Source organism: Amborella trichopoda, chromosome 5 (assembly GCF_054954075.1).
Source record: "Amborella trichopoda isolate Santa Cruz 75 chromosome 5, AtrichopodaSantaCruz75HAP2 v2.0, whole genome shotgun sequence".
NCBI lineage: Eukaryota > Viridiplantae > Streptophyta > Magnoliopsida > Amborellales > Amborellaceae > Amborella > Amborella trichopoda.
This window is the reverse complement of record NC_142340.1, coordinates 10,616,707-10,639,058: the sequence shown is the minus strand read 5'-3', so window position 1 is coordinate 10,639,058 and position 22,352 is coordinate 10,616,707. Positions and strand designations below refer to the sequence as shown.

General features: G+C 40.9%; 2 protein-coding genes across 17 annotated transcripts in view; both read left to right on the top strand.

Moving 5' to 3' along the window:
- Positions 1–22,352, top strand: part of LOC18443657 (nudix hydrolase 3) — a 79,475-nt gene that overhangs the window by 6,000 nt on the left and 51,123 nt on the right. For 10 of the 16 annotated variants that reach the window (XR_016055947.1, XR_016055946.1, XM_011628551.3 and 7 more), the window contains exons 3-6: positions 11,583–11,660; positions 19,622–19,718; positions 21,796–21,929; positions 22,141–22,222. Coding sequence is in view for 12 of the 16 variants with exons in the window: in XM_011628551.3 (XP_011626853.1) it covers positions 11,583–11,660; positions 19,622–19,718; positions 21,796–21,929; positions 22,141–22,222 (391 nt within the window). In the remaining 4 variants the exon portion in view is untranslated. Of the gene's footprint in view, positions 1–11,582; positions 11,661–19,621; positions 19,719–21,784; positions 21,930–22,140; positions 22,223–22,352 lie in introns of all 16 variants that reach the window. The other 6 variants (XR_016055949.1, XR_016055948.1, XM_088867442.1 and 3 more) reach the window with 1 other exon arrangement.
- On the top strand, positions 5,632–8,604 carry LOC148781948 (uncharacterized). Its single transcript, XM_088867446.1, has 3 exons — positions 5,632–7,729; positions 7,822–7,940; positions 8,031–8,604. The coding sequence occupies exons 1-3, from the start codon at positions 7,375–7,377 to the stop codon at positions 8,442–8,444; spliced, it is 888 nt and encodes a 295-aa protein (XP_088723572.1). The 5' UTR covers positions 5,632–7,374; the 3' UTR covers positions 8,445–8,604.

Here is a 22,352-nt window from a genome sequence, read left to right as displayed (position 1 = left end):
CTCCCCATCCCTCCTCCATTCCCCCTTTGCAAGAAGTTGCCTTATCCATGGCCATTTAGAATCTACATTGAAAGGCAAACTCTCCTCGACTTTGGTGGGCCCCTTGTACCCTTGTCGTGATGATGCATGTGGTATCGAAAGGTGGGGATGAAAGGTTTGGGGAGAAGCATACCTATGTGCCCAAAGCTGACTGGCTGTATTCTCTTCTTCTTTCCCTCTGCTCAGAGCGCCATTTCAGCCTCAGACACAACGTTTCCGCCCTTCTGTGGAGTGACCCTCTCCCTTTTCCCTTGGCTCAAGAGCTCAGATCATGTAAGGCCCAAAGGTTATGGCTCCGAGCTTTCGATATCCCCTCCATTCCTGGACCCCTGAAACGTTCTGCTCCATTTCAGGAGCTTGCAGCTCTCTAGTATCCATTCACTATAAGTTAGTGGAATTCCTCCCTATGGGTTTGATTCAACTGTTGGTGGAGTTTCTGAACCCTTCTTCTATCCCTTCTTCTCTTTGACTTGAGGTGCAAGGCAGTTTCTTCATGGTTTTGGTAGCATGGCGATCCGCCTCAGCTCCCTCCCCCGCCATGTCTATGCGCTAGACCATATTCCTCAATCCCCTGTGGATCAGGACGAGTGGACCACTGTAGTCTGAAACATAATAACCGCGACCCACGTCCCCACTGAAGCCGTCCATCTCTCCATCAAAGGGTCAACCCTCTTGATCGCTATCCCTGTCAGCATGCCACTTCTCCGAATCCAGTTGTTCTTTCCCCACCTAACACTTGCGCTGTCGCCCTTCTCCCTGCATGCGACATGTCAACCACCTTTGTCAACCGCTCGCGTGATGGCAACACATCTCCTATCATTTCTGACTGCCAACCGCCTTCTCTCCATGCGACTGACCTTATTTCTCTCTTGATTATTGCCCATCCCTCTCCTAGCCTTCCTTTCCACATGATCCCTTCCTTATCTTCACGCCACGCCACGCCACGCCATGCCACATCGCATCATCTCCATCCTCCATGCTGGCCACCAACCTACCTCGTACTTCCCCTGCCTCTTTAGCTGACAAGTCCTCCCTGGCTCACGCTCCCTCTCCATCTGTTTCCAATTCTCAGCCCACTTCATCCAACAGTCACGTGCTCGCCTTTGACACTTCCTCGCGCACCCTTCCCTTTGTCCTAGTCCAGTTCCCAGTGGGTCCATCTTCCTCTGGTTCTCGTCTTCCCCCCACCCTTTCTTCATCCCCTCCTATCTTCTTGTCTAACCCTCTCCCTTCTTCCCCTTCTAACTCTCTTACCTCCTTTCCTTCAACCCCCCCTTGCCCCTCAAGACTCTGACCATCCCACTCCTCAGCCCGCACCTACCAGATGATCTCATCATTGCCTCGGCCCTCAATCCCAATGTAGCCAACCACCAGTTTCCCCCTACCAAGTCGACAAACCCCTTCGAAGACTGCTTCTCTCCTTTCGACACCCCTTGTCATGATTCCGTATCGTTGTCCAGTCGTTCTGGTCCCTCATCCTCGGCCTGTCACCCCCCATCTCTTCTTTGCTTCTTCCCTCCCTCTATCACAACACTTAACCTCTCTTTCTTCCTCCGCCAAGATAACCATCCTAGCTCCATGTCCCCTTCGCCTTCAACCTCGGCCCACTCCCTCTCCTCCCCTCATCCTTCTCTCCCACCCTCCCTCTCCCCCTGTGATCCACCGCACTCCACCTGGACTCTCCTACCACTCTTCCTTCCCTCTCCCTCCTATATCAGCCCAACCCCCATCTTCTCGTGCGTGCCCCCTCAACCCTTCCCTCTTTTTCCCTCCCACCCCATATTTCTTTACTGGGGCCCCCTCTATCTCGTCCACTGCAACTGTTCCCCCCTTAATGTACCTCAGCCTCCCCCTCCTCTCCATATCCCCCACAGCTTCCTTTTCAATCCATTAGTCGCTATCCAGTGAATCCTCGCTTTCTCCAGCCTGCTTGGATCAGCTTTCGTCGATGCTTTCGATCAAGTGCAGGGGAATGTATCCTAGGTCCTCAGAGTCATAGGTCTCCAATTCAATGGCCCTCAAGAGGCTTTCCAAGCCTTTCTGAAATCGGAAGTTAACTCTAACCCAAAGACTAAAGGAAGAGCATCCTCAGAAATCTCGAATCTCGCATGGGGCATTAACTATAACTGGCCATCTCAAAGAGAACCGGGACCTCAAGCCTCAGCGGAAGCCTCCCTTTGATGCTCCCCTAAGCGTGCTACCTCCCTCCCTTTTTCTCCATGTTGATTATTTGTTGGAATGTTCGGGGCCTCGGGCTCCCAGCTAAGCGCAACACGGTGCGCAATATCATTGGCTGTTATTCCCCTCCCATTGTAGCTTTGACTGAAACCAAACAACCTCCCCCCACCCTCCAAGCTGTTAGACTAATTTGTGGAAGAAGACCATATCAAAGCGTGGCTAGACCAACAACGGGGACGTCTGGTGGAATTTGGATCATTTGGGATCCTACTCTCTTCTCTCTCCTCTCTCGAAGCTACTTTCTTGGTGATAGTTCTTTTGTCAAGGGTCTCAGATGGCCTGGCTTTCAAGTTTTCAGCTATCTATGACCCAAATTCAGACAGTCTAAGGGATGCCTTTTGGACTGAACTAGATGCTATCTCCTCTCTCCCTTCACCCACATGGTGTCTTGGAGGAGACTTCAATATTACATGATGGACTATTGAAAGAAATTCTCTTTCAAGAGTAACCATAGCCATGTCTCAGTTTTCAGACTTCATCTCTCGCCACAACTTGATGGATATACTGCTTGAGGGGGCTTGTTACACCTGGTCCAACCACTCCCCTTCCCCAACTCTCTCCAAACTTGACCGGTTTCTCTTCAGCTCTGATTGGGATGCCACTTTCCCCGGTTCCCATGCCTTTGCCTTACCTAATCGCACCTTAGACCAGTGCCCCAAGCTTCTTGACGCCAATCCCATAGTGCGTGAACCAAAACCCTTTTGGTTTGTGCTGTTATGGCTTGCAAAGCCAACCTTTCTCCATCTTGTCCCTCTCTGGTGGAACACTTTTATTTCCCACCACAGAAAAATTCCGTTGCTCAAAAATGCGATTACCGAATGGAGGAAGGAACTACGGGCAATTTCCATTCTCGAAATAGTGATATTTTACAAGCTATCCGGGGATGGGACTCACTTGAAGAGCTTGGTCCACTTACTGATTTGGAGAGACAAACTAGAGCACAACTCAAATTGACTACTTAACCATCCTAAAGCAAGAGGAGATTTATTGGTATCAATGATCTTGAGTTAGGTGGCTCAAGTTCGGAGATCTTAATACCTCCTTTCATAGGATATCCAACTGTAGGAGGCGAGACAACTCAATAGCTCTCATCAAAATCGAAGACAACTATGTAGAACATCCTTCTGAGGTGGAAGGAGCAATTATCTAATTCTTCAAGGACTTTTTCAGAGCCCCTTCCGGCCCCAAACCCACTTTGGGGTACCTATCCTTCCTATCCCTCCCTCACGAGAAGGCAGTTTGGCTTGAATGACCATTCTCAGAGGGAGAGATTCTAAGGGCAATTCACGATCTTGGTCAAGACTGGACCACAGGCCCTAACGGCTTTCCCATTGCCTTCTTCAAGTCCTTTTGGCCCTCCTTAAAGGAGGATTTTCCGGACCACTTTACTGAATTCTATGGTAGAGGGGTACTCCACAAGGGTCTCAATGCTACTTTCATTGCTTTGGTCCCAAAGAGGGAGGGGGCTGAGGAACTTAAAGATTTCCGGCCTACTAGCCAGCACATACAAGATCCTCGCAAAAGTGTTAGCCTCTTTCCTCAGAGAAGTGTTAGGCCTAGTCATCTGCCCCCATCAACAGGCCTTTGTCAAGGATCACCAAATGCTCGACAGTGCCTGCGTTGCCCATGAAAGCATCCACTCGAGGCATCTTTCCAAACGTCCAGGGAGCTCGATTGGGAGAAGGCTGACGACCATGTAGATTGGTCAATCCTCGACTCTTGTACATATGGGCTTTGGTCCATGATGGCATAAGTGGATGCACGGCTGTACTTCCAATCCCCACTTCTCCATCCTCATCAATGGGTCCTCCAAGGGCTACTTGCCCTCCTCTAGAGGTTTACCTAGGAGACTTCCTTTCCCCTTTCCTATATGGCATCATGGCAGAAGTTTTCAGCCGTTCTATTCACTGCCTATTCCAAGCTGCGTGGCTACATGGCTTTACCATTGGATTCTAAGGACTTACCAACTCGCATCTTCAATATGCAGATGACACCCTCGTCTTTTGCAAGGTCGATGCCCAGGAAGTCAATACCTCCTACTATTTCTTAACAGGTTTGAGTGGGCAGCTAGATTCAGGGTGAATATGGACAAGACTAAGGGGGCTGTTTGATAATGGAGAAAATATGGGATAGTCTCACACTTTCTCCTATACTGTAGTTTTCACCCGTTTTAGAACAGTAAAATTGGGGAAAGTTAGAACTTATTTTTTCCCCATTTCACAATTCCCTTGAGGAAAATGGCAAACCATAGGCACCCTGCGTTGCCACTTTCGGAGAAAATTACAAACCATCAACGAAGCCCTAACCATTTTGTTGGGTGGTTTGACGACTACTTTATTGATAAATCATTCATTTGACTTTCTCCAAGAATTATTGGGTGGTTTGATATTTTAACATTATTTTATGATAAATTCTTCAATTTTGGGGGAGAAAGAGTACCCCATTTTCTCAGAATCCTAGCCCAATATTATCCCTAGAGAGAGCACGATCATTTGGAGAGAGAGAGAGAGAGAGAAGAGAGAGAGAGAGAGAGAGAGAGAGAGAGTGAGAGAGAGAGAGAGAGAGAGAGAGAGAGAGAGAGAGCATGTGTAGGCCTGTGGCTTTGGTGCAACAATGATAAAAAGATTGGGCAATGGCATATGGGATTAGCACAAGTTTGGGGCAACAAGTGACAAAAATTTCATCGATATGAGATCAAATTTCAATCTCAACCATACATTGTAAAAAATATATTAGATGGGTTATATCAAGAAAAGCTTATTTAAAATATATATTTTACGCAACAAATCAAGGAAATACATAATGAGTGGTTAAAACAGGCAGTGTCTTGCTTTCCCACCACCAAAAGGGTGAAAATGACAACACCACATTTTTTTAAACAGGGTTCCCAGTTTTCAGGCTACCAATTTTCACTTTCCTCCCAGATTATAGGAAAGTTAACAGCACTGAGAATCTCAGAGAAATTGCAAATAAAGTTTTCAAATGCACCCTAAGATGATGGGGGTAGCCTCGACTATCACATTACTCAAGAGTTGATTGAGAGATGGCGCTGTTTGAACAACAAGCTCCCCTCTGCTTACCTCGGATTTTCCCTTTGTATTGGGAAGCCAAGCTCAACCAGTGGGTTCATCTGATAGACAAGTTTGATTGGAAATTAAACACTTGGAAGGGTCGGTTCCTCTCCCCCGCTGGGAGAACCACTCTGATAAAGTCAACCCAATGATTTAAAAAGCAGACCGCCCAGCGCTTAGGCGGTCCAGAAGGCTTGGCGCTATGCCCAGGCCTAGGCGGCCAATCTGGGCAGCTGCCTAGGCAGTACGGAACCCGCCTAGGTGGGCGCCTAGCGCCCAGCCCTTGGCCGCTGCCAAGGGCCTGCGCCCCGCCTAGGGGCGGAAAAACCATTCGGTGAGGGCATTTTTTCGTCTTTTTTTGTTGTTGTTAAGTGCCAAAAATTAGGGTGTTAGGTTCATTTGAAACCTAAAACTTGTTGGAGACAAATTTAGAGAGAGAAAGCTCCCAAAAAACTAGATTGTGGTGAATTTTTTAGGATTGAAAGGTTACTCAAAGTTAACAAAAATTGATCAAAACATCACCCATTGGCATTATATTTACTTTTTGATGTTTTGCAAAGTTATTAGGGGTCTTTTTAGCAGATTTTGAGTATTTAGAAGCATCTTTGAGGTGGAAGTTTGAAGATTGAGCAATCAAACTCAAAGTAAGTGATTTTTTTTTCATTGCTTTGGTATTGGGATCTAATAGGAGTGGTGATCCCGGTTGGAAATATGGCTATAACCCAGATGCTAATGATAAAAATTGCATAAGATGCAAGTTTTGTGAAAATGATATAAAAGGGGGCATAAACCGGTTCAAGAAACATCTTGCCGGTATCAGGGGTTATGTTGCCCCATGTAAAAAGACTCTTGATGCTGTTAAAAAGGAAATAAAATTTTTTTTGAACATGGTGAAAATGAAAAAAGATATGAGAATTGCCTCTATAGCAGAGATTAGGTTTGAGGTTGGGGAGGGATGTCAAGAGGTTGAGCAATCCATTATTAAGGGAAAGGGGAGGGGAGTTGTAATTGCTTTTGGTTCTGGGAGTAAGAAGCCTTGGGTTAGAGGCCCTATGAATAGTTTTTTACCTCTGTCAGACCCTGAGGTTGCAGGAGATAAAACACAAAAGCAAACCACCATTGAAAATAGAATCAAGAAGGAAGAGAGAGATAGAGCTGCGTATTATCTTGCTACATGGTTTTATGAGGCGGGCATTCCTTTTAATATTGCTCGCGTAAGCAGCTTTTATACCGCGATAGAGGCAGTTGGCCAGTTTGGCCCTAGGATGAAACCCCCAACCCCATATGAGCTTTCAAAGCCTTTTTTAAAAAAGGCAGTGAGTGCCACGAAGGAAGCTGTAGAACTTAAGAAGGATGCATGGGCTCAGTATGGGGTTTCTATTATGACTGATGCTTGGAGTGATAGGAAGAGAATAAGTCAGATGAATTTGCTTGTGAATTGTCCTGTAGGGACTGTTTTTTTGAGGTCTATTGATGCCTTTGATCATATCCATGATGGCCATTACATATTTCAAGTGATAGAGAAGAGAATCAAGGAGGTTGGGGAGAATCTTGTTGTACAGGTTGTCACATACAATGCTGCTCCTAATGTTGCTGCATCTAATTTGTTGCGCATAGCTTATCCTAGAATCGTTTGGACACCATGTGCAGCAAATTGTATAGACCTCATGCTTAAGGCTCTTGGTGGTTTAATTGAGATATCAGGTGCAATGAAGAAGGCCAAGTTAGTTACAAATTTCCATTTATAGCCACCATCTCACCCTCAGCATGATGCGTACCTTTACAAAGAAGAAAAAGATTGTGAGGTCTGGGTTCACGAGATTTGTGACCTGGTACTTATGTCTAGATAGCATACATTCGAGAAGAGTGCAGTTGAGGCAAATGTTTATATCGAATGAGTGGAGAGCATGCAAATAGTGTAAGGATCAAAGTTGGGAAGGTGAGAGATATTATCCTTTCTAAGGCTTTTTGGTGAGGGGTGAAGGGCGCTATTAAGGTATTTTTTCCTCTTGTCAAAGTCCTTCACATGGTTGATAGTGACAAGCCTTCTATGGGCTACATACATGATGCTATGGAAAAATACAAAAGAGAGATAGCCCAAAATTTCAATGATGAAAAAACCCGCTACAAGCCTGTTTGGGAGATTATTGATGAGAAGTGGGATACGCAACTACATCGGCCCCGAACTTTGTTTCATTTTGGCAAGGATATACAAATAAATAACATAATTATGAATGGATTTAATGAGTGTGTAGAGGTGCTAGTCCCTGATCTTGAAATGCAGGATATTATATGCGCTGATGAGCTGATAAATTACAAGTCCTCTTTAAAGTCTTTTGGGACTCCAATGGTGATGAGGCAAGTGACCAAAATTGGGCCAGGTATTAATAATATTCTTAAGTTCATCTTTATCAAGTTCAAGTAATCAAGTAATTCTATTATTTATTTATGATTTTTTTTTCTGTCTTTGCAGCCCATTGGTGGAGCCAACAAGGGTGTAGTTCTCCAAGTTTTCAAAAGTTGGCCATGCGGATCTTAAACCTAACCACTTCTTTATCCGGTTGTGAGCGCAATTGGAGTACTTTTGAAGGGGTAAGGCCGGAAGGGTAATTTGTATAATTTTATAAATAATACATGAGCCACAAATATTAGATTTTAATTAGTTTCATTTGATTTTGTTAGATTCATGCAAAGAATAGGAACATGCTTGAATCAAAGAGGCTCAATGACCTAGTCTATGTCAAGTACAATCGATTCTTGAAGGACAGGTTTGCTAAGAGAGATAAGAGAGACCCCATCAGATCAAAAAATATGGACCATGCTATAGAGTGGTTAGTTGATGATGATGAGCTCGAGGGGCATGAAGGATTGACATGGGACATGGTCATGGATGCTTCAAGGACATCAGCTGACCCTCCTAGGGCCACGAGATCTTCTGCACAGAGAACAAGGATGGAGGAAGAGGAGGAAGAAGAGGCTGATTCAGAAGTGACGGAAGACAGGGACGACCAATATGTCAAGGAGAGCGAGGACTCCGTCGACTTCGATGAATATGATGCCAATGCAGCTGACCCAAGATTTTCTGATGATGAATGAATGATTGATTGATGAATGTTGATTGTTGAATAATTATTAAACTTTGAAATTTGAACTTTGATTGAAGTATTGTGTATTGATTATTGAACTATTGAAGATTCTTTTGAGTCTTCAAGTATTACTTTCATAGTTTCATAATTCAATTTTGTTTTTTTCCTCATGGTGGTGTAGTGCAGTACTGGTGTTATACTATTTGATAACTTGGTTTGATAATTTGGTTGGTTGGAAAATTTTAAGTTTTAATTGGATATAGAATATGAACCGACTTATGGATTATGGTTATGCTTATGGAGTGTGGGCTAAATGCTAAATAATATGTAGTATAATTTGAATTATGTACTGCAATACATATAACTGATACTGACATAACTGTAGAATGCCAGAATCCTTATTTGGATTCAACTGGGCCTCCTAGGCTTCGGGCGCCTGCCTAGGTGCTTGGCGGCCTGGATCCCCCAAGCCACCCAGGACCCGCCTAACACTTTTTGAAACTATGAGTCAACCCTATCCAAATGTGCCTTTATACCAAATGTTTCTTTTCTAGTGATGACCACGGTAAGAGCTCGGCTCGAACAACTCATGCGAAAATTCTTGTGGGGCGTGAAGAGGATAAGCATAAATATCATCTCATTTCCTGGGACAAAATCTGTCTCCCTTCCTCTCGAGGTGGTCTTGGCATTCGTCAACTTAAATTCGTTAATCTAGCCTTGCTCGAAAAGTGGTGGTAGCGGTTTTCAACTCAAAATAACCACCTATGGAAGATGGTACTAATATCGCCTCGACCCTCTCTCTTGGTTGCCTGATTGCAGAGCCAATGGGAGGTCCCCACGAATTTGGAAGTCTATCCTCTCAATTCTCAATCTCTTCAAAAGCCACACCAAGCTTCACCTCAGAAGGGGCTCTCGAGTAAGCTTCTGGCAAGACCTGTGGTTGGGCCAAACCACCCTCAAGGACCCATCACTTTTCCTTTTAGTTGTTGATCTCCAAACTACAGTCGAGGGCCAATTTCCCGTGGTAGGGTTGGCTGGAATATGGAGTCCAAACTTCAGAAGACCCCCATCTGACGAAGAATTCCAAGAGTTCCTTGACCTCTCCTTCCTTCTTCGTTCTCTTATCTTCCCTGTCATGGAGAGGAGAGCATCATCTGGTGCCCTGCCCCCTTGGGATCCCGCTCTGTCTCCTCATTCTATAAAAATCTTCTTGATCCCTCTACCTTAACCCATGCTCCCCCTTCTCTTGTAGCGAAGGCTTGGAACTCGATGGCGCCTCCCAAAATTAAGTTCTTTAACTGGCTGGCCTTGGCTGAGAGAGTACTCACAGTAGACCAACATCAACGAAGGGGAATGCCAATACTGAACCTCTGCGTTATCTGTGAGTCTGCCAAAGAGACCAATGCCCATTTGTTCATCCATGTCCCATTGCTTTCCAACCGTGGGGATCCCGTGTCCAGTTGTTTCAGTGGCAATGGGTTACTCCCAACTCAATACCTCAACTATATTCCTCACTATCTCGCTTTCCATGGCCCGATTCTGGTATCTTACTTTGGAAAGCGGCAGTTGCTGGCCATCTTTGGACCATATGGATTGAACGCAATCAATGCATTTGTCAAGGATAGAGTTCATCTCCATCAGTCTTATTCGATAAGATCAAGTCCTCTGTGATTTTTTTTGCTTCCAATCACAAGAGCTTCGAAGGCTTCCCTCTCTCGGCGTTCCACTTGGACTGGGTGACCATGCTTAACCTCAACGGGCATTGTATCCCTCGTGCTTCTCTATGGCGTCCATCGGAATTTGATTGGATCAAACTGAACTTCAATGGTTGCTCCGTAGGCAACCCCGGCCCCCCTGGTATAGGTGGTCTATTGAGGAATCACGCAGGCTCGTTCTCCACACAGATAGACCATTCCGATTCTTAAACTGCTGAAGCCCTCGCTCTTCTAGAAGGCCTAAGACAATTCGATCCCTCTTGGGGCTCCAATCTGCTGGTCAAAGGCGATTCAAGTAATGTCATCACCTGGGCCTCGGGCTCGTCCCCTTGTCCCTGGACTCTGACTCACTTCTGCAGGGACATCACATTTGCATGGAGTCATATTTGGCGAGAAAGCAATTCCCTAGCTGACAGTCTCGCCAAGACTGGTGCCACAAATGTCAGTGACTTAGATTCTTTTTTGCAAACTCAGTCCTCCATTGCGAATCTCTCCTCTATGTTTTTTACCTTTTTTTTAAAGTCCATGTATAGAGCTCCCTCGAGGGGGGTTTCCATTTTTGTCATTATATAGTATCCACATTTTGGAGACTCATCTTTGTACTATCCTTCTCCTTTAATACAACAGTTACCTTCTTCATAAAAGTGGCAAACCAGTATGTGTATATGAGGGACTTTTCCATTTGTCGAAACTATGATACACTTTTCTTTTTCCAAGTGGTTTTCAATGAAAAAGATGATATTTGGTACCTCTTCGATTCATCGTTCTCCAATTTCAATTTGGGATATCATTGATAAGCCTTTAAGATGATACTAATTGACTTAAAATAGGCAAGGGCAGATTGGATCACTTGGACAGAGCCCCATTTCCTTCAAAGTCCTCCGAGGGTGAGCCATGGATAGGGATGGAGTGTTCTACTGGTAGTGCATGGTTCAATAGAATGCCAGGGTGGCTAAATCGCCTCAGCTGAGATTAGACATGTTGTAGATCAGATAGTTCCGTAGATATCATATTTTCGAAACTGGTGTTTAAAAAATGATGACTTTTTCATGTTTTGTTTTGCAAATGCAGCAAGGCCTTATTTTAGATGAAACAAGCTCTTGTTTGCGAACATCATGTAGTATGTTTGCTCAACTAAGCAGTCAAGGAAAAAAATAGAATTTAGCATGTTTATTCAACATGGCCACAGCCTGTAAACTTTACATAATTAGTTTTTATTCATATTTAGAAGAGAGAAATTGCATTGTATTTCCTGGTCCTGCTTTTATAATGCAAAAGAAGATATATCAGACTTGATTGACTCAAAAATATGTTCCGTTTTCTTATGTTGTTGATTTCTCTTGGATTTCCTCTGGCAGCTCTTGTCATGAAGCTGTATGCTGACTATTTTAGGCAGAAGTTATGCCTTACTGCATGTTTTACCATGTCTTTAGGAGGGAGCTTCATGAAGAACTGGGTCTGGCCTTACCGGAGGATGCATTTGAGCTGCTTTTTGTTTTTCTTCAAGAATGGTTAGTCTGATAGCTTTTCGTTTGTATTGCATTGTGGCTCTTGTTCTTCTGTAATTATGGTAATTCTTTAATGCAAACTGCATAGGTGACGTTCACCTATGATTTTGTTGATGTAACTACTACGGTTTGTGAGTATAACTGTATAACTCCCTTCTGTTCCTCATTAGGGTGAATGGCCCTCCTGTCAGTTCTTAGTTGCACGCCTGTCAGTTCTTGATATGCTTGATATCCAAAGGTGTTTTTTGTTTTTCTGTAATGTGTGATTGTGTGTTCTTCAAGTAGGAGTTTTTTCCTGCTATACTGGATATCCAAAGGTGTTCTTTTTTTTTGTGTAATGTGTAATTGTATGTTCTTCTATTGTTTAAGCACAGTCTGAGTCACATATTGTTAGATGGTACACTACCACTTAGATTGTATTGCTTTTAATTGGTCTGAATTGTTGTTGCACATGATTCCAATCCTGATAAAGGGTTTAGCCAATAAACTCTGTATCTCCTACAATACGTGGGAATTGTTACAGATACTTGTTCTCTTCCTAAACCATTTAACAACATTAAGTAATCTCATTGAATAATCTAAGGGAACAAAAGTACTAGTGGAGTGAATCCTATCTTTTGGAAAAACTACCGAGGCTCCACCATAGTATACTTGCAACATGTAGTGGCTCCACGTAGCACTAAGGTCTTGTATATATTCTTTGTGACTTTAATATTTAAACATCCAATACATTTTTATTCCTTTCTTCATGCAGATAATATAATGCATTATGAAGTACTTTCTAGTAAGTTGACTTAATTTTGTTTCATTGATTTTGGGTTATAAATGAAATACAGCCAATGATGTTAATTAGGTGTTAGGAGATCTATGTACATTGCATGAAAGTTCTCAATCATAAATAAACTTCATATTGTTTTTTAAGATGTACTTTCAGAGTGATTCTTATTTTTGTTCTTGACCCTTTTCTTTGTTCTCGAAATTGAAATAGTTTCTGCTAAATTGGTATCTTATGGGTTTCATTCAAAAAAAAAATTGGTATCTTATGGATATAGGCAAGATGTAATTTCTTGTCCTTTACATAGCGCTTTTCTTTTTTTGAAACTGTTAACTGTGTCGTTTACTTAACGTCTCTTGTGGGCATTTGTTTTACTGAAAAATATTGTAGTCTTGTCTTTTGTTGAATTATTCCATGTTATTGCATTTTCTTTATAAATAATTCCTTTTTGAATGGCTACTGAAAACTATTAAAAATTATGTACCAAAGTAAAGAAGCCGTACATTATTTCAGTCTGAAAATAACTACCCCTTGTCTAAGAGGTAAGCGATCACTATAAACCTTCTCTATCTCACTGTCGCGTACACCCCTACCCGTTGAAACCATCCCATTGGTTCAGGAATATGCACTTGGAGCTCACTTCAGATAGGAATTTACAGATTTTCAGAAATATGCAACAACCAGCGACTCATCTTTTATGCTGAATTTCTCTTCTCTTTCTTGCAAGAACTCTGTTCTCTCTTTAAAATTTCATAAGTAAAACTAGGGACAACAAGAAGGAAAACCATAACAGAAAATTCTACTTCGTTTATTTCTGAATTGGCAACAAAAAATACATCAACTTCACCTCATGGAAGTTGCAATATGCGATGGAAGCATCTTTCTCATGTTGGAGGTTGAAATGATTCATATGCCAGCTTACAGCGCTATCAGTCTCTTTAGGATTTGACATGCTTCCATCTTCCTCGAAAGGTTGAAGATAAATGTATAAGCATAATGAAGGACAACCTTAAAGGTAATCTGGGTGGATATGTTGAATCAACCATTATTCTTGGAAGTGGAATCAACCATAATTCTTGTAAGAACACATTAACTCTCCTACAAGCCCTAACTCCTTGTATGCTGTACCTCCTTCATAGGATTATTCCTGTCTTTCCTACATCACCATAATAGCCTTTATTCCTTAGTAAATGACATTTGTATGGTCATGTGTCGTAATGGTGACCAAATGTGTGTAGATAGATGTCATCATCTATGTTACAAGGACAGTAGGACACAGATATGAGAGTCTATGTCTGACTCGAATTTGAAGAATCCAACTCGTGTACCTATATTCTGTCAATTCTAGTACTACACAACAGTATAAATCCGTGTAATGTATACACATCTTATACATATATAATACTAGCTTGTGAATTTTTTATGATAAAATTAACTTCAAAATTTCAAATGTGCGTCCATATCAAAGTTATGTGCGTCCACACGTTTCTTACAGAACAAACATGTTTTGCAATGTCTTGATATGGCGCTCGTGTCTTTTTCGTCCAATTTGTGGCTTGAGATTCTATCTACTCTACATCTGCATGAAAATGAGGTTGAATAGTATAGTTAAATGTTTTCTTGGGTTTGAATTTCTTAATTTAAGTAGATTGGGCTGAAGAGTTGCCTAATTTTGGATCAAAACTTCTACTCAAGCGTAAAGAGTCTCTCTTTCTCTTCCTCTCACAATTCTTGTCTATCCTCTTTTTTGTAGTAAGACAAAGAAGTCTAGAGGAAGAAATTTTTTTGAATTTTGGGTGTCCTTAAGGACATTGGAGAGAGAGAGAGAGAGAGAGAGAGAGAGAGAGAGGGAGAGAGAGAGAAAGACATAGAGAGAGAGCCCATGTTTGGTCATTTTGAACTTTATTCAAAGAGCTTCATCATTTGATTGAGAGCGGTAGGGAGAAAGAGTAGCAAAGCCCAAGGGTGCTCTCTCTTTCTCTCTGTCTCTCTCTCTCTCGCAATCTCGCACCCCCCCCTCCCACAAAACAACCCAAAAAAAAGGAAAAGAAAAGAAAAAGGAAACTAAAACTACTGGAAAGAGCCTCTCTCCCTCTCTCTAGGCCGTGCTCTCTCTCTCTCTCTCTCTAAAGAAATCGAAACCAACTGCAAAGTCATCTCTCTCTGGGAAACCCAAGGAGGACTCTCTCTATCTAAGGTGCTTCGCTGTTCTCTTTTTTACATTCTGCTATCTAAGGGCATAGCTCTCTACTTCACCAAAAGCTAAATTCAACGAAGAAAAGCCACTAGAAAGGGCGGCAAGTACCTTCCTTTATTTTCTGATCCATACAGGCCATCTTGATGGATGAGTGGTTGGTCTAAAGAGCCAATATTGTAGTATTTGGCCGTTGGGACCATTGAAGTTTTTCTTTTTTTCTTTTCAACTATTGTTTTGGAGGTGGCTCTCTTTTGTAGAAACAAACTGAATGGGGAATACGAACTTGTGGTCAGGTCTTTTGTTATAATATCCCTGCATTTGTATCTAAATATGCTTTGGTTTTGATTCTCGATGGGAAATATGTTGTCTTTTCTAAAGACAACACGATGTTTGACAAGCATTAAAAGTCACATGCATCCTCCCCTCACATAGGCAGCTCAAATGTTCCTTTGACATTCAATAATGCCCTTAGCAAAGGAGAAGTCACCATGTAGCCATTAAGTGCTTAGCAGATCCTTAATATTCTACGATGCCATATGAAGGGTATAAGTCTCATAGGGTCATATTTCCAACATCTCTAAGGTGTTTTTTCCTTAGGAACTTATTCTCTGACATTATTGAAACACCGAAATTCGTTACTTCACTTTTAGTTCTATCATGTCTCCAATGGTGCATTCCCCTAACTCCTGCCCCATCCGATGATATGGAGATAATCACTTTTGATTGTGCAAAACCTGGATATACAAGTATGTTCCAACTAGTAATTGTCTTTGCATCTGCACTTGTAATGTCAATCTTCCTAGTAAAGTTACATAACAGTTCATGTTATCCCCACTATCATGGCAAAAAACTTCATGATGATCCCCATGTCTCGTATTTCCTTTTGCATGTTTTAAAATTAGTGTAATCTTCCCACGTTTCTTGGATTCTTCACCCTAGGCTTAATTCTCCTTCCGGACACAGCTGGACACAGGTATGGCAATGGACACTGCTGGATTCTCTTTTCAAAGAATCATGAAAGGAGAATTCTTGAGACACATATACACATGGAATCCAACACGTCAGGATTCTTCGGCATGTGTCGGATTCTTGTACTAAGAGAATCCTGTAATACAATATTATATTATGAACTTTTACTTATTTTGATATCAATTTTTTAAGAACAATTGTTCATGCGGGCCGGACCTCATTGCTACAATATGCGGTCTAGAGATATAAAGCATCCATCTTAAAAGATGGATGCAAATAGGTGGTCCATCTAAAAACAATTGTAACTAATGGTCCAAATGTTTTCTTAATATTATTAATATTTTTAGTTTTTAAAATTTATTTATTTATTTATATTCATGATCTCCATGTTAAAGATAATATATTCTCTAAATATTAGGATCAAATTATATTTAACAGATATATTTATTGCGAAGCCTGCATTTCTACATGTGCAGGCTTGGCTGCATGCTAACCGCATCCATTTTTTAATTTATACCTTAAACATCTTGGACCTCTAGTTCATCAATATCACTTTCCTGCCACACAAGCAAATACCTTGTGAGTTCCTCACTGAACTTTGCTAAATTCTTCAATTCTGTCAATTGTTGTATGAATATTATGTGCATTGGGTTATTGCATTTTTCTGCATAACCCATGTTGCAATCAGTAGCACTGGTTGTGCTGATTAATCATTCCTTGTGGAACGATTTCATAGTAATATAATGAAACTTCTCCTTCCATAAACCATGTTAGTAGCATGCAAGCATGCTTATGACTCCAAATTTGTGACAATCATTCGCATACTTCTCATACCAACGATCAATCTCAAAAAAGGGAAAAAAATTGAACTTACACCTAGAAAAGGTCCGAATGAGTTTCACTCCAACAATGAATGTAGGCTTTCCATTTGGTGGGCATTTAGATCTAGATCTTTAAGAACTCTTATTGAATTATTTTCTTTTTCAAAACTGTTCATCTGATGCAATGTTCAAGAAGGCAGACACCTAAGCGGGGAACCAGACACAAAGGCAGCCTACATTGGGGGAAAGGGGTAGATCCTTGCGGATTGTTGGACCACCCACATTTCACCTCCTTTTATTGTATATAGAATTGGCATTTTTTAATTTGATAAGTTTTGTATATAATATATTGTTCAGAAGTCAAAAGTGCAGATCAAACATAAACATAATCGACTTTAGACTTTAAATGAAATAGTTTAAACTCAAAAGCAACATTAAAAGATAAAAGCAACTCGAGATGTCCATTAAATTTCACAGGTTACAAGCAACAACAGATACTCATAAGTCATAAAAAAAAAAGTCACATCCGACAATCAAAGACCATAAACTATAAATAGTAGTTTTCTTCACCCCACAAATATGATGAACTCACTTATGAGGTTGAGTTTCATCATTACTAGCAACATCAGGTCGATGTCTGGCATCCAGTGCACTTGAATCTGATGATGATGCAAGCTATCATCATTAGAGTCATCCTCCTCCTCCACATAAAAACCTTCTTCCCTTCTCTCCCAAAGACCAAACTAAATATCAAAATGGGAAAAATTGTCCAAATATTTTTTTTTTGGGGTGAATAATAATCTAAGTAGTCGATAACATATCAAATATATATATTTTTCTGTCCTATGTCTGCTTTCTTAGTCCTCTATTGTAGCACCGAATCGACTAATCTCTATGGGACTTGGAAATGACAAACCCCCCCAATCCTTTTTTTAAAAGTATGTCATTTTAGTGGTTTTTGTCCTTATAAAATATTTTGGTGCAAACTACGCCATGGCCGGTCCCAAGCCCAGACAAAGTAGGATGGTTGTGTTTCAGCAGCCAACGTAAAACTTTATCATATCTTTTCGTGAATCCTGAACCTATGTTATATATGCTCATGCTAAGGTATTTCCTGTAAGCTACTTGCTATATTGGAATCCATATGCCTTGAGAAATGTGCAAGGGTTAGCTAGGGCGTTCTCTGGAAGTGACACGCCACAACTACGCCTTGTTGATAAGTTGGCAAAGGTTAATGTTTCAATTTGGACATGCGTGGGTAAAGAAGTTCGTCCAAGAGAATATGATTTGTCTAACCACATGGAATGTAGAAACTCCAATAAGAGTATAGAGTTAGTTGATACAATGAGACAAAGGAGAATTAACATAGCATGCTTAAAGGAGATTAAGGTGAAGGGGGCAAAAGCTAAGGAATCTATAGACATAAACTTTAGTAAATAGGAGAGGATAATAATAGAAATGTCGTTGGTGTAATAGTAGATAAAGATTTAAAAGATAAAGTAGTTGATGTCAAGAAAGTAGGTGATAGGCTCCTATTAAATAAACATGCATTAGGAGAGGAGATAATTAATGTAATTAGTGCTTATGTGCCATAGGTAGGACTAGAGGATAGAACTAAGAGAAAGTTTCGGGAGGACACAGATGGATTAGTCCAAGGAACACCAAATGGAGAGAGGAATTGTTCCTTATGAGCCCGAATGCAATGAATGAAAACGATGACAAGCTCGTCGTAAGGATGCGAGTGGACTAAACCTTAAATTCAAAACGAACCAATTCTACACCGGATTGTCAATCTTGGTGTCATTTATTAAAACTGGTAATCTATTTGGAAATTGAGAGCCTTGATTTATAGGGGTTTAATTTTTCGAGCCTAACCTTGTGGCCTTGGCTCTTAAGTTTGGCTTGCTTAGGAGGCCAAATTCGGCCTATCTTGCCCCATCACTCAAGAAAGAGACAACAGAAGGGTCAAGGGCCATGGCCCAATCGTATTGGACTATACACGTTCAAGTGTACTGCATCTGATGCTTCTCAAGGGTTTGGTACTGAGATTTACGTTGTATCTATTGTTTTTGAATTCAAACTCATGGATCGCCTGGCAGCCAGGCTTTAATCTTGAATGGCCTGCCAGGTGCACCATTACACCCACTTCATGGCTTGTGGCCATTACAAAGCCCACTCTTTAGCCTAGACATGGTCTCTAGTTGCCCCCTCAGCCCAGGCCCATTGAAGTCCATTTCCAGCCCACTAGCCCACCTGGTCATGTGTAGTGCTGAGGCTTAAACCCCACACCTTGCGGTGCACCAGCCTTGCGTCCCTCCGAAGGTCAGTCCAAGGCTGGAGGTCCACCCTCATAGAGGTTTGTCAGTCTAAACAAAAATGGACCGCCAAGAGAGAGAGCTAAATCTTGCCAATAGCAGACTTTTGTAGGACCCATTTATCTTTTTTGATTTGTGGAAGGATCAGGAGGTCTTTTCATCATTTGCTGGCTATGACAAGGGAGATTGATGTACTATGCGTTCAACTAGCGCAGTTGCGCCTAGCTGGGGGTCAGACACCTACCATGTTTATCTTTTCTGATTCCATCGAGTTCCTGCATGAAATTTATAACAAAATTAAACAAAAGAATATCATGATTGTAATTCTCGTGCAAAGAACAGATTTTAATTCTGTGTAAAAGCCTTTATATTTTAAATGATCAATTGTTAGAATCTTAATTTTGTTAGAATCTTAATTTTGTTAGAATCTTAATTTATGAAGCATCCACGAATAGACAGCCATCCTCAAGGTTGTTCTTTCCTCCATATCCATTTTATTGGAACATGGAGGTTCTTGACAAATTACCTACCTAAATTTCTGGTGCCACAACCACTTTTCTCCCCTGTTTTCAGTCATTTAAATTCTGCTCACCTCTTCCAAATGGGATATAGGCTCTTTCAATTACATTTCTTCTTGAACAGATATATTCAGAAACAATTCTGGCCATATCGTATTACTAGCAATCACTTCTTCGCCATCTCAATCGTTTGGGCCATTCAAAACATGCTCAGAATTACATCAATTTTGAAGAAACGCATGGAATTTTTTAGTTTTATCATGATGACCTAACATATTTTGTTATCCAAGTTTATTTGGTTGATTATTAGTTTATGCCTGAACATATTTTGGAATTCTTAGATGGTTTTGTTTTTAATGGTGACTGCAGTGTTATAAACGATGGCAACTATATTAACAATGAGTTTAATGATGTATACATTGTTACAACTCTTGCTCCAATTCCTCTGGAAGCCTTTACTCTTCAGGTATGAGCTGGTTCTTGTGTGGGCTTGAGAATACCGATTTCCAATTCTATTGATCTTTTGTTGTTCATTGGGTGAATGAGTGAGTTAGTCATGATTTGATGAGTTCCAAATTGAGCATAGTTGCATATTTGATTGAAGTTAGTGAATTTTTTATCTATGTATGCATTAGAACTGCCCTTGGATAAGGGTAATGTGTGGATGAGGTGATTGATGACCAAGAGGAGATCTAGGAGGCGGTTGTTTTAAGTTCAAGGCGGTCATGCACAATAGATTGAAACTCCCATTCTTGGATTAGATGGAGTTTAGTGCCCTGAATATGGGAATTGCTGTCACCTTGAGGAAATTTCAAATGAAGGAGACCAGGAAGCCATTTAATATGCATGGGGAAAAAAGTCTAGGATCAGATGGATTCCTAGAATTTTTTTTTTCCTGAAAGGTATACTTGTGACATGACATCTGTTGACTTAATGGAGGTTTCCAGGGAGTTTTATATGGGTGCTAGAATGTCAGCATTGTCAGTGCTACTTTCAGCTCTCGTCCCTTTTGAGAAAGCAGTGATGCATATGAATGCCTTAGACCTATTAATTGAGTGAATTATCCAAAAAAAGAAAAGAACGTAAAGGCTTATTAATTTATTGGTGGGTTTGTACGAGATTAATGCCCAGGTACTGCATAGAAGTTTGAAAAATGGAATGCTGGTTATTATATTACATTGCTGAAGTAATTTTTTTCCAAGAAGAAAGATTACAGGTAGTGCTTTACTTTCCAATAAGTTGCCGGACTCCATATAGAAGCCTAAGATACATGGCATCATTTATAAAATCAATCTTAAAGAGGTCTTGGTTATCTGAATTGAAAGTTCTTAGGTATGTATTTTGGGAAGGATGGGCTTAGTAGTGGATAGATTAATTTGATCTCGGCTTGCGGTCTCAATGTAGGACCTTGTCACCTCTTCTTAGTTACTCCATTTTGTTTCTCCACTACTATGCACCACACTGCTCAAAATCACTATTAAGCTCTGTTCACCATCACTATTGAACATTGTACATTCTTTCTCGTTCATTGTTCATTGTGCAGCAGTTCCAATGGTTTCCACCTCTCCAAAGCTTCGTTATAAATGCGAATTAGTTACCAGGGAATCTGTCAGTTACTACCCATGCTCAAGAAACTATTTTAGGATGAAATCAAAGAATCTTTCAGTTACTACCCATGCTCAAGAAACTATTTTACTACGAGATCTTTGTTGAAACCTCATTTAGGACTGTACATATACAATAACATTAACGCTCTTCTTAGGACAATAAAAATAAGTTGGGGCTTTCCCCCTTTCCCCCGGTGATGGGGCTTGGGACAACTTGACTTTGCAGCAGTCAATCAAAACTCATCGAGTCCGACATGGACTCACCGGAGTTACTTGGACCCCACAGGTTACCGAGTCTGGAACCAAAACCATGAGAATCGACTGTCTCGCTGATTTCCAGTATTTTTTTATTAACGTTTTTAGAATTTGGCCAAGTCTCTGGCAGTCTTGGTCAAGTCTGAGTTTCCTGACTTAGACTCAGGACCCTAATGAGCGTAGAAGTCCTTGGTTTTAAACCATTGGTCTGCAGCAATGCAACATGAAGACTTGCCCTTTGATCTCCATCATTCCATTTGAGTGTTAAAACATTTTTTCTTTTTTGAGGACTCAACCGAGTCTTACATGGAGTTTTCCATTTGTTTTCTCAAACACTCGGCCTAGTCTTATTTAGCCGTTGCCAATACTTGCTATGTTGAATTGGCATGGGACCAGGTGGAGTCGCATGCTAGAGTTTAAAAGCATTGAATCTAAGGTGTACAGATTTGGTGATATTAGGGACTTTATATGGTTTGGATAAATACAAGGTCTACTTTCTATACTTCAAATTGTTCCTGTTTTCAGCTTGATCTTGAATATTTAGGGGTTTATCTGACTTACCATCTCTTAAAATGAAAATGTGAATACAAAGTAAATATAGCTTGTTACACTGTGGACTAGAAGCACATTTCTAGTGTCTTTCATATTGTAACTGATTTCTTATGTGAAGCTTTACCCCAGGAAGCAGAAGTTTCAGCTGTTAAGTATATTCCTTGGATGGAATATAAGAGCTTACTTGCTAAGGAAAATCAAGATTATGTCCCTTACGACATCACTGGACAATATGGTCAATTATTTAACATTATTGAGATGAGGTACGCTACTTGCAGAACATGTCTATTACTTTCTTTTTCATCTTCACAGGAGGGCCATCTGTTTTTCGTCTCAGAATTAGTTGAACTGGAATATATATTTTTCTTATGTAGAAAGAAAGAGTAGATGTCCTTCTCTATTATGTACTTCCTATTATGATTTGAGTTGGTTGTAAGTGGAGTGTTAATACATTCTGAAAATATTTTGCTGAAGGTACAAGGAGAATAAAGAGGTGCGGAGTTTTGATCTCCAAAAGAAACTTGCTCGTTATGCTCCTGTTACTTTTGATGTTGAGGTCTGTTGCTACCTTTCCGATCTACCATATGTCCATATTACTTTATCTATGCAACATTTCCTTCTCTTAAGCTGAGTAAAGTATTGTAGATAAGCACTATTATTTTGATTTTTCAGACCTAATTTCATTA